The 16,541-nt window shown below is 38.4% G+C and overlaps 1 protein-coding gene across 3 annotated transcripts in view; it reads left to right on the forward strand.

The window, feature by feature from the left end:
* bma (SCY1-like protein bma) overlaps positions 1-16,541 on the forward strand; it is a 406,156-nt gene that overhangs the window by 371,501 nt on the left and 18,114 nt on the right. For 2 of the 3 annotated variants that reach the window (XM_073979932.1, XM_073979933.1), the window contains exon 19: positions 11,517-11,534. In XM_073979932.1, coding sequence (XP_073836033.1) covers positions 11,517-11,534 — 18 coding nt within the window. Of the gene's footprint in view, positions 1-11,516; positions 12,172-16,541 lie in introns of those variants that run through there. The other variant, XM_073979934.1, reaches the window with a different exon arrangement.

The following is a 16,541-nucleotide window of genomic DNA, read 5'->3' on the forward strand; positions in this document are numbered from 1 at the left end:
AAAGCTCTTATAAAAAAGGTAAATGCCTGTCAATAAGCATCGTTAAGAGGTAATTGACATCAATATCGATGCCCGGTCTAAAATCAATTTTGGCACTTCTAACGAAATTTGTGCTTCACAATAAGGTGAACCAAAGAAGAAACTCTAAAATAAAGTGCTTCGTATTTTCAACCGTAATCCAACATCAGCAAATCGAACTTTGCAATGCTTTTTATCCTGGTCACAACAGCTGAGCATAAAAATTCCATAAAAAAATCTATGAATGAACAAACGATAAACACGCAGTTTTCCACCTAAGCATTCATATTTTGTGCCCATGAAATTTTAATGTGATGCAATGTCTGCTCAGTAGTTATTGCTCCTCTCTCTCTCTGTACCATTTTCCTACAAAAACTTAAAAACAAAAATTATTCTCTGTACAGAATGCAATCCTTGAAGCAACCGTGTCACTAATAGTTTTTGTTTGTTGCCCGCAATTCCTTCTTTTCCTTTTTTACTCACTCTATCACCTATCAATGGGTGATGATGTATCTTTCAGTAAAAAAAAAACAAAAATTAAACAACGTCTCTGTCTCTGTAATTGAAATGAAAACGTCGCTTCTGCATCAACTGTTGCATTCCTTTTGATGAATGGCAATGAAAAGTGTATTTTTTCGCTGTTGTTGTTTGATGGCATTCTTTTGTTATGTCTGCATCACTTTTTTGTTGTTTTTCCTTTAATTTTTTTGTTTGTATGTTTCTGTTATTTTGTATTCAAATGAATTTAATTGGTGTTTCCTCGATTTGAGTTTACATTCAATGGTAATTTTATGTTTATTGATTCGCAAAATTGATGTTAATTCGCCGGAATGACAAATATCACGTGTACAGCAGCCGTTCGGGTTGGTTGGGTGACAAACAACGGACATTTATAATTAAAATTTATTAAAGTATATTAATTAATTAATATTAATCATTATAAATGGTTGCACTGTGTTGCATGCCCAATAGCATGCATCAGGTTATGTTAAGTTGAAGAAAAAGAGGGTCGATGAAAATCCAACATGTCATGTGGTCCTGGTAAGCATATTATGAACACCGAGCCATGTCGAGAGTAGTTGTGAATTGAATTTATGCAGTCCAACACAATTCTTTGTTCTAACTGTCTTGTTGTTGTAGTTTTTTTTTTTGATATTTCACTGTCCGTAAGGACTTTGAAAATAGTTGGTCTCGAGCACTCTGTAATCGCAGATGATATAGTGACAAATGATACTTCCATTAAAGTAGATGCCAATTTTGTAAAATGTGATGTTGTGTCGCTTGTGCATCACTCATAATTTGGCTATTAGGGGCTAGTTGATTTGATGTTGCATCCGAATTTAACTTCCTCTTGGCGACCATCATAAAAAAAGAAAGTTTATTGAGAACCGGATTTCTCTCTCTCAAATTTAATTACTATCCTCATATTAATACGCATCAAAGCGCTTTCTCTTGCCGTTGTGAAGAAGGACAACCGGCCGACGAACTTCCTAAGGAACTGCAACGATCTGCCTAGTAAGCCCTACTATTAAACTGGGATCTTTTTATTGAGGACAAAACAATGCGTCTTTCTTATTCGAATGCTTGTAGTGCACTTTTTCTATTAATATAAAAATAATCTTTAGAAGTAAATATCATCGCTCATTCTCATGATATCGCCTAGCCAACGCAATCGCTGCATCTCGATACGTTTAACTATATTCATGTCTTTGTATAGCTGATATAACTCGTGGTTCATGCGACGTCGATATTCACCGTCAACGCAGATTGGTCCGTAGATCTTTCGAAGAATTTTTCTCTCAAACACACCAAGCACTGCCTTATCTGTTTGCGCAAGTACCCATGCTTCGGAGCCATACATTAGCACGGGCAGTATCAGCGTTTTGTATAGTGTTATTTTTCTTTGATGAGATGCGTCTTTGTTTTTAAATTGCTTACTTAAACCATAGTAGCATCTGTTGGCCAATACAATTCTTTTTCTTATTTCACAACTGATGTTGTTTGTTGTGTTTATGGCAGTGCCGAGGTAGACGAAGTCTTTAACTACCTCAAAATTATAGGTACCAACTTCCACAGTTGGTCCGAGCTCTATGAACGCTTTGCGCGTCGACACCATCAATTTGGTCTTTTCGCCGTTTACCGCCAGACCCACTTTCGCAGATTCTGCTTCGACCTTCCTAAAGGTATCAGCTACTTCCTTCAATGATCGTCCCATGATATCTATGTCATCAGCATAAGCAAGTAACATGTGGCTATTGGTGTAAATTGTGCCATTTCTTTTGACATTTGCACCTCGTATTACCTTTTCCAGCAAAATGTTGAGTAGGTCACACGAAAGGCTGTCTTCTTGTCTGAAACCTCTTTTGGTACTGAACTATTCGGAGAGGTTCTTTCCAATTTAAACTGATGACCTAGTGTCAGTTAAAGTCATCTTACAAAGCCGGATGAGCTTTGCGGGGATACCAAATTCAGACATTGCATGGAATACCTTTGATCGGAGGGGACTGTCGAAAGCTGCTTTATAATCGAAAAAAGGTGATATGTGTCGATCTGCATCTCTTGGGTCTTCTCAAGGATTTTCCGCAGGGTAAATATCTGGTCAATGGTAAACTTGACAGGTCTAAAGCCACATTGGTATGGTCCAATTATTTCGTTGACCATGGACTTTTGTCGTTCGAACAATATCCCTGACACTATCTTGTAGGCGATAGGGAGAAGACTTATGCCCCTATAGTTGGAGCATACAGTCTTATCTTCTTTCTTGTGGACGGGACACAGGATGTTCAGGTTCCAATCGTCGGGTACGCGTTCTTCCTGCCAGATGGTGCTAACTAGCTGATGTATACACCTTATCAGCGCGTCGCCTCCGGATTTAAACAGCTCGGCTGGTAAGCCATCAGCTCCTGCTGCTTCATTATTCTTCAGCCGGTTGATTGCTGTTTTTACCTCGTCTTGGCCGGGCGGTATACATTCTATAACATTTTCTGGGATTCGATCTGTGGTATCATCGTCTTCGCTACTATTGGATACCAGCAGATTGGAGAAAAGTTCCTTCCATATCCTGAGCACGCTATCTGTATCTGTTACCAGATTACCCTGCTGGTCTCTGCAGGAGGATGTGCCTGTACCAAAGCCATCTGCTTGATGTTTCACTCTTTGGTAGAATTTTCGGACTTCATTCTGGCTTCTGTACATCTCGATTTTTTCACACTCCCGCTTTTCCATTTCTCTCTTTTTCTTGCGGAAAAGACGTTTCTCTTCTCTCCTTTTCTCCCGATATCTCTCTCGTGCGCTACACGTTGCTACTGATTGTAAAGTAGCTACATATGCCGCATTTTCTCTTCGATAGCAGCACGACACTCCTGGTCATACCATGAATTCCTTTGTGGAGGTCTCTGCAATCAAAGTATGGTCATACAATGAATTCCTTTGTGGAGGTCTCTGCAATCAAAGTATGGATTTTGCGGCTGTTTGCATGGAGTGGGCAATATTTTGCCATTGTATACTTTGAACTAAATGGCATTTAAGAATATATACGCCATACCCTTAGAATTTGTCAGCTGGCCCATCAAAAGAAGTGTGTCATTCTCCTCCTCTTACTTCCTGTGGAAGACCACCCATCTCTATACGTCCACAGTGTTATTTTGGTTGCCAAAGTCAATTTTGAGTTTTCGGTCTCATCCTTTAACGTACACCTCCCCACAAACTTTAGTTTGCCCGTTTTCAATTGGACTACGCCCCTGCAGAATGTGATCGGAAATTTGTTTCTGACAATTTCCTCAATGGTTTTAAGACTCTCTGTCGATCACCACATATCACAGTTTATCATGGCTATTGTAGCGTAAGTTTATGGCGGTTCATGTCCATTCTCAACGACCATCTTCCTTCCTTGAAAAATCCGGGAATTCCTTTCAGAATCACCTGGCTTTTCTGAAGATTTAGCGGTCGGGCTCACAGTTTTCATGTCCGTGCTCAGTGTGTCTCCTTCTACCAAAAGATTCTTGGTATGGGCTCTTTTGTGTGGGCCTTAACGATGTTTACTCAAAGCATTCACGGCGGGAAGTTCTTTTTGTTCTTTGACGTCCGTGGCCTGCTTTTTGGGAGATCAGATCACCGCTTCATTTCTTCAATAGTTTTATGATGGTCTGCCTACCAGACACTCTAGTGGAGTCGATCACCTCATAACACAGTTCTTGTATTGCTTCTTGGCTATTTTGGCGTAAGTTGATGATGGCTTCTTTTTGGTCCCCATCACGTTTCTGTTTTGAAACAAAATTCAAAAATCCCCAGGCTTTCGGATAGTCTGCTTTGTGTGGGTCTTGAGGAGTTTTGCACATTTGCAGGCGGGACTCTCGTTATCGTCATCGGCGGCTTAGCAGTATTATGTTCTTCGCGTTTGTACCTATTTGTTGTTTTGTAGGAAGTGGAGGGAGTGTTCAGGGTGACGTAGGGGATGAAAGATACCAAAGGAACGGTCCTGACCGGCTTTAACATGGCAAAACCCAGGATTTATCATGGTCCCTCTTTCATCTCAAGTGGACACTGACCTCCCCGTGGTGTCACCTGGGGAACTGCCTTTAACACCCGTTAAAGGTAGTGAGCTAACATGTGCTGCTCGTTCAACCATAAGAACGTTAAAAACTTGGGTTAGGCCGTCGGGCTAGTAACCCTCCCCTAGAAAAAACAGCCTACTATGAAAAAACGAAAGAAAAGAAAAACAAACCCCTCTAAAGTTGACGAACCCCGCAAACGTTTTAAGGACTATGATCTGCGAATCTGCACCTGGAATGTTCACACTCTTTATAGAGAAGGTGCAGTTTACGCATTGGCAGATGTACTTGAAAAGTACAACGCCGACATTACTGCCATACAGGAAATACCATGGAACGGGAAAGGCGTCACAACAACACCTAAAGGTGGCGCACTGTATTATAGCTGCCATGACACAAAGCATGAGTTTGGTTGCGGATTTGTAGTTGGTCGGAGGTTAAAACATCTGGTGAATGAAAGACTCACTGCAATTCGATTAAAAGCAAACTTCTTCAACATCAGCTTTATTTGCGCTCATGTTCCCACTGAAGTCAAGGACAAACAGACCAAAGATATATTTTACGAGCGCTTAGAAGAAACTTATGACTGTCATCCTGCCCATGACATTAAAATTATACTATAAAATTATATATATACTAGGCGATTTTAATGCCAAAATTGGAAAGGAGAATATCTTTGGCCGAGCAGTAGGGAAATTCAGTCTCCACAGTGAAACATATGACAACGGTATGAGGCTGATAGACTTTGCAGCTGCAAGAAACATGGTAGTTAGCAGTACCAGATTTAAGCATCTCGATATTCATAAGGGCACCTGGCTGTCGCCAGATCAAAGAACAAGAAATCAAATTGATCAGGTGGTGATAGATGGAAGACATGCATCAAGCGTGTTGGATGTACGATCGTTCCGAGGTGCAAACATAGACTCGGACCACTACCTTGTTGCACCAAAGGTACGTACCAGATTAAACGTAACAAACAAAGTGCGAACAGACACAACACGGATGTTGGACATCGGTAAGCTGCAATCACAACAGATAGCCACAGCATATTCCACTCAACTGGCCCAACTGCTTAATCAAAGCATTCCTCGTACCGATAACATATCAGGACAATGGCAAAACATTGCCCACTTCATGCAAACTGCCGGAAAAACAGAGACTTCCACCAAGGAATCCATGGTATGACCAGGAGTGTCGTGTTGCTACCGAAGAGAAAAATGCGGCAATATAGCTACTTTACAATCAGTAGCAACGCGTAGCGCACGGGAGAGGTATCAGGAGAAAAGGAGAGAGGAGAAACGTCTTTTGCGCAGGAAAAAGAGAGAGATGGAAAAGCGGGATTGTGAACAAATCGAGATGTACATGAGACTGAATGAAGTCCAAAAATTCTATGAAAGAGTGAAACATCAAACTGATGGCTTTGGAACTGGCACATCGTCCTGTAGAGACCAACAAGGTAATCTGGTAACTGATACAGATAGTGTGCCAAGGATATGGAAAGAGCATTTTTCCAAACTGTTGGTATCCAATAGTAGCGAAGTCGACGAAGATACCACAGTGTCAGGGATATTGTGCTAACGACTAAAGCCCATGGTCAACGAAGTAATTGGACCATACCAATGCGGCTTTAGACCTAGCAAGTCCACCATTGACCAGATATATAACCTACGGCGAATGCTGGAGAAGACCCAAGAGATGCAGATCGACACCTACCACCTTTTTGTCGATTATAAAGCAGCCTTCGACAGCCCCCTACGCCATGTCTGAATTTGGTATCCCCGCAAAACTCATTCGGCTTTGTAAAATGACTCTAACTGACACAAGATCTTCGATTAAAATAGGATAGAACCTCTCCGAAGAGTTTTGTACCAAAAGAGGTTTTAGGCAAGGAGACAGCCCTTCGTGTGATCTGTTCAACATCCTGCTATAAAAGGTTATACGAGAAGCAAACGTCAAAAGAAGTGGCACAATCTACACCAATAGCCACATGTTACTTGCTTATGCTGATGATATAGACATCATGGAACGATCAGAAAAAGAAGTAACCGATACCTTAATGAAGGTCAAAGGAAAATCTGCTAAAGTGGGTCTGGCGGTAAACGGCAAGAAGACCAAGTTGATGGTGTCGACGAGCAATGCGTCCATTGCGATCGGACCAACTGTTGAAGTTGGTTCCTATAATTTTGAGGTAGTAAAAGACTTCGTATACCTCGGCGTCGCCGTAAACACAACCAACGACATCAGTTGTGAAATAAAAAGAAGAATTGTATTGGCCAACATATGCTACTATGGTTTAAGTAAGCACTTCCAAAACAAAGCCACAACTCGTCAAACCAAAATAACGCTTTACAAAACACTGATACTACCCGTGCTGATGTATGGTTCCGGCAATAATCATATTCTTTCGATGATTTGCCGTTTCGGACGACATCAGCAACATCGAGCATCGTAAATTGTGGTCTTATCTTCTAGTCATTGTTTTGTCATTCGAGGGGTGCACTATAAACTGTCGTTTAAAACAATATGCTCACCTCTTCGAACCTGTCCACGTCCACGTCGTTGAAAGTAACAGCCGTTGCATCATATTTTCTTCCGTTTTCGACAGTGATTTAACCGTTACTGAATCCTGAACCACTCTTGGGTCTCCAGGGTTCGTGTGGCGAAGCTCATAACGCTCAATTGCTAGTCCCGTGGCCTCTTCAGGAATTTTTTTCTAATTTCGGGTATTCAACCTTCAGGTACATATGTAGCGAGCGGCTGCAGGTGTGATGATTTCTCGGAAAGTTCATTTAGCTCTTCGAGAACCTGAAAGAATGGACAGTTTCCTGAAGTAGTGATTTGTAAATTATCTGAATACTTGTTAATCAGCTTTCTCGTGGTTCAGAAAAGTGCGGCGGTCTGAAGTTATGAAGCCGTGTGGTCCGTTACGGGTACGATGATAGGAAGATGGTCTGATCCAAGCAAAACGGTTAGATTGGATGCCACAATGGTGATGTCTGGCAAATTGTGGCAGTCTCCTCTTATCCTCGTAGATAGATTGGTAACATTTCTGAACTCTGGTCAATCAGCATTCCCATAGTTCAGAAAAGTATGGCTGTCATAGGTTATGAAGTCGGGACGTTGATAGAAAGATGGTGTGGGTCATGCGAAATAACATGTTATCAGGACATTTTTTAGTCTGGGTGCCTCACAAATCTTTATTTCACATTCAATTCTCTCCCGTTAATACTATCTATAAAGGAGATTCCACAGTATGACTGTGCAACACGAAAATTATTAACCATATTATGACACCGCAGCGGGATAGAAGACCAAAAATTAGAAGGCACGTGTCCTGGCGTTTTTCCCTCTCACTTCAACTCTCGCGGTTATGGGCCTCCAAAGACCTGTGGCTTTGATGTCAAAAGGGATAATTTTGTCAGGCACATATCTGCTAAACCGCTAAGAATTTGTGTTTACTCGTAGAAGAAAAGTTGTAGCTCTCGTCTTAAAGAATAATAATTGTGAACACATAAAATCCATTCAACCTCACCTTCAAGGTCAAAATCGTCAAGGTCAAATTTCCTTTTTAATTTTTTCTCGGATTTTAGTCTACAGATATCAAACCAATCAAAATTGAAGCAAACAACCAACTAGAAAAATGTACCTTAGATCTTAGTTAACAACATTCTAGAACATATGAACTCCGTAGAAACGGTTCTTAATGATCAAAATAGCAAATCAAATACGATTTTTATCCTCTTTTCTCGATTCCTGCTCCATAGATACTAAACCGTTCAAAATTCAAGAACACAATGGACCACAAACATGTAGCAAAGATATCAGCAAACAACTTTCTGGAACATACGAAATGTCTGTGGCAGGTTCTTACATGTGAAAATAGCGAAAAACTTTTGAAAATATTCGATTTTTATACTTTTTTCTCCGATTCCGGTCCACAGATACCGAACCGCCCAAAAATTAAGGACACAGTCAACAACAAAAATGTACCTAAGATTTCTAGAAACAACTTTCTAGGACATAAAAAGATTCTAGAAACGCTCCTTCAAGCTGAAATTCACAAAAAAATAAATTATTTTTAACGTTTCCCTCAGCTCAGGTCTGGAAATAACATATTGTTCAAAACTCGAGGAAATTTGAAAGGTTTGCTATTTACGGACCTGAACAGGAAAGAATGATCTAAAATAATCGAATTTTGGGCTTGAAGAACCGTTCCTAGAATCATTTTATGTTCTAGAAAGTTGTTTATTGAAATCTTAGGTAAATTTTTTTGTATTTGACTGTATCTTTAATTTTTGGGCGGTTCGGTATCTTTGGATCGGAATCGAGAAAAAAGTATAAAAATCTAATATCTTCAAAAGTTTTTGGCTATTTTCACATTTCGACACCTCCAAATAATAGTATGCTAAGTCTAAAAAGTGAGTTTTGCAGGAGAAGCTCTCAAAGTTTGGAAATATTTTGAACTTCAGTACTATGCTAAGTCAATATTTGTTTATAACTTCTGTTCGGATTGACCGATCATTACCAACATTAGACAGAATTTAAGTTAAAGGACGTTCGACACCTCCAAATAATAGTTTGCTAATTCTGAAAAGCGAGTTTTGCAGGAGAAGCTCTAAAAGTTTGGAAATTTCTTTGACCTTCAGTACTATGCTAAGTAAATATTTGTTTATAACTTCTGTTCGGATTGTCCGATCATTACCAAAATTTGACAGAATTTAAGTTAAAGGACGTTAAATATAAAAATGTAAAGAACTTGAAAACATGCTAAGTCGACTTAGCATACTATTGTTTGCAGGCGTCGATTTAAGAACCGGTCGTAGACATTTCGTATGTTCCAGAAAGTTGTTTGCTGATATCTTTGAATTTTGAACGGTTTAGTATCTTTGGAGCAGGAACCGAAAAAAGAGGATAAAAATCGTATTTGATTTGCTATTTTGACCATCAAGAACCGTTTCTACCGAGTTCGTATGTTCTAGAAAGTTGTTAACTAAGATCTAAGGTACATTTTTCTAGTTGGTTGTTTGCTTCAATTTTGATCGGTTTGATATCTGTAGACTAAAATCCGAGAAAAAATTAAAAGGGAAATTTGACCTTGACGATTTTGACCTTGAAGGTGAGTTTGAATGGATTTTATGTGTTCACAATTATTATTCTTCAAGACGAGAGCTACAACTTTTCTTCTACGAGTAAACCCAAATTTTTAGTGGTTTAGCAGATATGTGCCTGACAAAATGATCCCTCTTGACATCAAGGCCTCAGGTCTTTGGGGGCCCATAACCGCGAAAGTTGAAGTGATAGGGGAAAAACGCCGGGACATGTGTCTTCTTAATTTTGGTCTTTTATCCCGCTGCGGTGTCAGAATATGGTTAATAAACCATGACTCAAAAAATTACACACAGTGATTTAAATATGTTCGTATATTATAACATATTGTTCAGTTCTTAGAACCCAATATTTGTCCTTGCTTTCCTCTTCTTATATTGTCTATTGCCTCGAAACAGATGTTTACGGTAAATTTGTAATTTTATGAAAAAAAAAAACAAAAAAAATTGTATAACAGGTTTACTTTACACCTCACTAATCTGGCTGACTGACTGGATGGCTGTCTGACAGACTGGCGATTAGTATTGTCCTTCAAGGCTTTTCTAAGAAATTATGCTATTTTATTTATTAACATAATTTTGATGTCTCTTAAACTTTTCTTTTTTTGTTATCTTGTTTTTTTCTTCTTCTTCTTTTGATTCTTAAGTCTTGCTTCTGGTTGTCTGATGAAATTGTTTACAGATTTGCGCTTCTATACTTGTTCGTAACATACCATATAATACGCTCGCTATACACTAACAAAACTATGGTGTACAACTTTTATTACACACACACACAAACGTACCTACATGCCCAAAACACTTACACATAAACTGTCTGGAGCTAAACAAAAAAAAACAACAACAAAATCTCCCAAAACCTCATATCCCAAAGTTCCAAGAATGAAAATGAAACAAAAACAACAACAAAATATGATTTGTTAAGAAGATAAAGATTACCAAGGATGGCAATGATGATGATGATGAGGACGATGATGTCCATGACTGTGATGTGGTTAAAAATAAAACTAAACCAAAAGAAACGAAACGAAACATAAAATAATTCAACTAAAACCTTAATTCGATTTGAGTGTTCTTATGTAATTATTGTTGTTGTTGTTCTTGTGTCCCTTGAACTAAAATTTGATGTGATTTATGTCTGATTTATATACATAACACTACCAACAAGAAAACATAGAGAAATAAATATAATTGCAAATATCCCAGACTAATTCCTACTTCCAAACAAAACAAAAAAGAAGTATATATGTCTTTTATATCCTGCAGATCATAACTATGTTCGTAATGATATGGCCGATTTATTTATTGAGTTTTGATTGTTTCCATTTCCGTTTCCATAACATCCAATCGTTGTTTTTCTCTTGTGTTGTTATTTTCTTATTCAATTTTTGGTATTTGTTTTCTCTGCAGTGTGTGGAGATAATCCCATTCTCCTAATTTTGTTTTTGTTCTAAATGATTGGTTCGTTGGTTGGTTGGTTGTTTGATCGCCAAACATTCTAATCTATCTTATCCAATTAATTGCTAATATATTCTTCTCTAACAACAATTCAAAGAAAAAAAAGAAGACCATCAGCTTTCTCTCTGTCTCTCTATTTCCCTACTTACCAACATTCTTACTATATACATAACTGCTATTAACTAACTATATTTATGTATGTATTATCATTATATTCTTCTTTATCTGTTTATGGTGATGATGATGTTCCGTTTGATTTTTGATTGGTTTTTCGTTACTTTCGTACGTGTACTACTAATTACAAAAAAAAAAAAAACAAAAAAAAACAAAACAAAAAACCAACAATAACCATGAAATGGAAAATATTAAAATTGAATCGAAGCAGCTTGCACGGAGCATGATCGTGAGTACACGTTTTCATTTCATTTATTATTATTCCTTGTTTTTATATTTAATATTTTTTGCTATTTCAATATTTATTATTGTTATTTGGCAAATATATTATACCAAAATAACAAGTCAGCAAAAATGCCATTACTAAATAATGGGTTCCCATGGCAAGTCCATGCTTCCCGGCATAATTTTGCAATATTTCTCACAAACTTAAATCAAATTCGCAGAAGAACTATATCGGACAACTCCTCCCGGTACCTGCCTCACAAAAGTTCAAAATGTTTGCTTGAATGCATTTTAAGGGCTTTTTTGGAAGAGTTATTTTGTCACAATTTCCGGAGCAAAAAAATATGTATATTAGCCATATTGGGTGACGTAGGGGATGGAAGATACCAAGCAACGGTCCTGACCGGTTTTAACATGGCAAAGCCCAGGATTTATCTTGGGCCCTCTTTCATCTCAAGTGGACACTGACCAACCCGTGGTGTCACCTGGGGAACTGCCTTTAACACCCGTTAAAGGTAGTGAGCTAACATATGCCGCGCGTTCTCCCATAAGAACGTTAAAAACTTGGGTTAGGGCGAAGGGTTAGTAACCCTCCCCTAGAAAAAACAGCATACTATGAAAAAAACGAAAGAAAAGAAAAACAACCCCCTCTAAAGTTGACGAACCCCGCAAACGTTTTAAGGACCATGATCTGCGAATCTGCACCTAGAATGTTCGCACTCTTTATAGAGAAGGTACAGTCTTCGCATTGGCAGACGTACTTGAAAAGTACAAGGCCGATATTACTGCCATACAGGAAATACGATGGATTGGGAAAGGCGTCACAACAACACCTAAAGGTGACGCACTGTATTATAGCTGCCATGACGTAAAGCATGAGTTTGGTTGCGGATTTGTAGTTAGCTGCAGACTAAAACATCTGGTATCCAGCTTCACTCCAGCGAATGAAAGACTTGCTGCAATTCGAATAAAAGCTAAATTCTTCAACATCAGCTTTATTTGCGCTCATGCTCCCACTGAAGAAAAGGACGAACAGACCAAAGATATATTTTACGAGCGCTTAGAAGAAACATTCTAGGCGAAAGGAAAGGAGAATATCTTTGGCCCAACAGTCGGGAAATTCAGCCTCCACAGTGAAACATCTGACAATGGTATGAGGCTGATAGACTTTGCAGCTGCAAAAAACATGGTAGTTAGCAGTACCAGATTTAATCATCTCGATATTCATAAGGGCACCTGGCTGTCTCCAGATCAGAAAACAAGAAATCAAATTGATCATATTGTGATAGATGGAAGACATTCATCGAGCGTGTTGGATGTACGATCGTTCCTACGCGCAAACATTGATTCGGACCACTACCTTGTAGCAGCAAAGGTACGCACCCGCTTAAACGTAGCAAACAAAGTACGAACAGACACAACACGAAAGTTAGACATCGGTAAGCTGCAATCACAGCAGATAGCCACAGCATATTCCACTCGACTGGTCCAACTGCTTAATTAAAGCACTCCTCGTCCTTATAACATATCAGGACAATGGCAAAACATTGCCCACTCCATGCAAACAGCCGCAAAATCCATACTTGGATACCAGAGGCCTCCACCAAGGAATCCATGGTATGGTCAGGAGTGTCGTGCTGCCACCGAAGAGAAAAATGCGGCATATAGGGCTACTTTACAATACGTAGCAACGCGTAGCGCACGAGAGGGATACAGGGAGAAAAGGAGAGAGGAGAAACGTCTTTTCCGCAGGAAAAAGAGAGAGATGGAAAAGCGGGAGTGTGAAAAAATCGAGATGTACAGGAGCCAGAATGAAGTCCGAAAATTCTACCAAAGAGTCAAGCATCAAACTAATGGCTTTGGTACAGGCACATTCTCCTGTAGAGACCAGCAAGGTAATTCGGTAACTGATACAGATAGTTTACTCAGGATATGGAATGAACATTTTTCAAAACTGTTAGTATCCAATAGCAGCGAAGCCGACGAAGATACCACAGTCCCAATCCCAGAAGATGGTATAGAATGTATACCGCCCAGCCAAGATGAGGTAAAGACAGCAATAATTCGGCTGAAGAATAATAAGGCAGCAGGAGCCGATGGCTTACCAGCCGAGCTGTTCAAAACCGGAGGCGACACGCTGATAAGGTGTATTCATCAGCTAGTTAGCACCATCTGGCAGGAAGAACGCGTACCCGACGATTGGAACCTGAGCATACTGTGTCCCGTCCAAAAGAAAGGAGATAAGACTGTATGCTCCAACTATAGGGGTATAAGTCTTCTCCCTATTGCCTATAAGAAAGTGTCAGGGATATTGTGCGAACGACTAAAGCTCATGGTCAACGAGATAATTGGACCATACCAATGCGGCTTTAGACCTGGCAAGTCCACCATTGACCAGATATTTACCCTGCGGCAAATCCTGGAGAAGACCCAAGAGATGCAGATCGACACCTACCACCTTTTTTGTCGATTATAATGCAGCCTTCGACAGCCCGCTGTGTTCAAAGGTATTCCAAGTCATGTCTGAATTTGGTATCCCCGCAAAGCTCATCTGGCTTTGTAAAATGACTTTAACTGACACCAGGTCCTCAGTTAAAATAGGAAATAACCTCTCCGAAGAGTTTGGTACCAAAAGAGGTTTCAGACAAGGAGACAGCCTTTCGTGTGATCTCTTTAACATCCTGCTGGAAAAGGTTATACGAGAGGCAAACGTCAAAAGAAGTGGCACAATCTACACCAATAGTCACATGTTACGTGCTTATGCTGATGATGTAGACATCATGGGCCGATCAGTAAAAGAAGTAACTGATACCTTTATGAAGGTCGAAGAAGAATCTGCTAAAGTGGGTCTGGCGGTAAACGGTGAGAAGACCAAGTTGATGGTGTCGACGCGCAATGCGTCCATTGAGCTCGGACCGACTGTGGAAGTTGGTTCCTATAATATTGATGTAGTAAAAGACTTCGTCTACCTCAGCACCTCCGTAAACACAACAAACGACATCAGTTGTGAAATAAAAAGAAGAATTATATTGGCCAACAGATGCTACTTTGGTTTAAGTAAGCAGTTCAAAAACAAAGCCATATCTCGTCAAACAAAAATAACGCTCTACAAAACACTGATACTACCCGTGATGATGTATGGCTCCGCAGCCTGGGTTCTTGCGCAAGCAGACATGGCAGTGCTTGGTATGTTTGAGAGAAAAATTCTTCGAAAGATCTACGGACCAATCTGCGTTGACTGTGAATATCGACGTCGCATGAACCACGAGCTGTATCTGCTATACAACGACATCAATATTGTTAAACGTATCGAGATGCAGCGATTGCGTTGGCTAGGCCATATCATAAGAATGAGCGATGATGAACCCGCTAAAAAGGTGTATAAATACGGACCGCTTGGCGGTGCACGCAGAATCGGCAGGCCAAGGAATAGATGGCGCAAACAAGTGGATGATGAGATGAAAAGGCGCGGTATTCCAGAAAGGGAAGCAACAAATAGAGAGAATTGGAGATCTTTTCTTAGTTCGGCCTATAGAACAAATGTTTTGTAATGGGCCATCTAAGTAAGTAAGCCATATATTCTTCGTGCAATTATATATTTTGAATTCACCAAATTTTAAAAGCTTAAAAGCTTATATCTCACTTTCGTTTGCGATACATGTATATTGAATTTGGTATAATATATTTAAAAGCTACTTTCTTGTGTGTAAATAATTTTTTATATTTTCTGTGTATTTTCAATCACTCAATCACTCACTATTCACTTCACGGATAACAATCACAATGAATTTTTTTATTCAATTCTAATCAATATTTTTTTTTAATTCTTTAACATTTATATTGAACTTTAATTGTATTTCCCGACAAACATACTTAATGTCCTTTAATATTTTTGTTTGTTTTATTGTTGATTCCTCTGATAATGTATTGTGATTTTGTTGTCCATTCTTGGGATTGTGTTGATTAATTTTTGTTTTGTTGTTTTCTTTTTGTAAAATGTTGCAACTAATGTATTGGTTTTAACAAAAAAAAAAATAAAAAATAAAAAAAAATTTGCACCTGTAAAACATTAAAAACCTGTGTATCGTGCAATTTTAAAAACATGTGAATACATACACACACAAATCCAATATATGTGAATAAAAAATTAAATGTAATTAATTATTCACATGTAACACACAGTTGCCCTTATACAATTTAACTATTTTTGTGTTTAATAAAAAATATTTAAAAATTCTGACACGTATAAACAAAAAGAGAAATACATGTTTAATAACTTTTAACTTTATATTTAATATAGGGTTTTATTGGAAAATTGTAGCTAGACCACCTTGCCCCATAACCAATATTAGTTCACAGACCAAATATAAAATATAAAATATTAAATATAATATATAAAATATATAATAAAAAATATATATAACATAAAGAACAAAATATAAAATAAAAATATAAAAATATAAAATAAAAATAAATAAAAAATATAAAGTATAAAATATAAATTATAATTATAAGATATAAAATATAATTAGGAGGGTTGGCGTTTATTAATTGGGATGACAACTTTAATTTATTAGTGGGAAATAATTGGCGATGTTTACCAAGGTGTTTAAAGTTGTTTTAATAAAATATTAAGCCTAACTATTTTGAAAAACAAAATCTTTATATATAAAACTCAATTGTCGTTTGTTGGTAATTGAATCAGTTGAAAACGGCTGAAGCGATTTGGATAATTTTTTGTGGAAATGTTAGTCCGCCCACTTTTATAAATATGTTATATCTACGTAACTACTCAACAGATTTTCCTGAAATTTTCAGGGAACGTAGAGTGATGGCCCCCTGTTGAAATAGGCTACATATTTGGTTGAATTTCGGATCGGGCGGGGTGCCTCCCCTATGCCCTATTTTTGTAAAAATGCAATATTTGCAACAATTACAAATGTATCGCTTTGAAAATTAATTTCCGAGTCAATGGCGATTGTGTCTCCGACCTTACGTGCTTATTTGGGGC

The sequence above is a fragment of the Musca autumnalis genome, unplaced genomic scaffold, assembly GCF_047663935.1.
Source record: "Musca autumnalis isolate F117 unplaced genomic scaffold, ASM4766393v1 scaffold_4, whole genome shotgun sequence".
NCBI lineage: Eukaryota > Metazoa > Arthropoda > Insecta > Diptera > Muscidae > Musca > Musca autumnalis.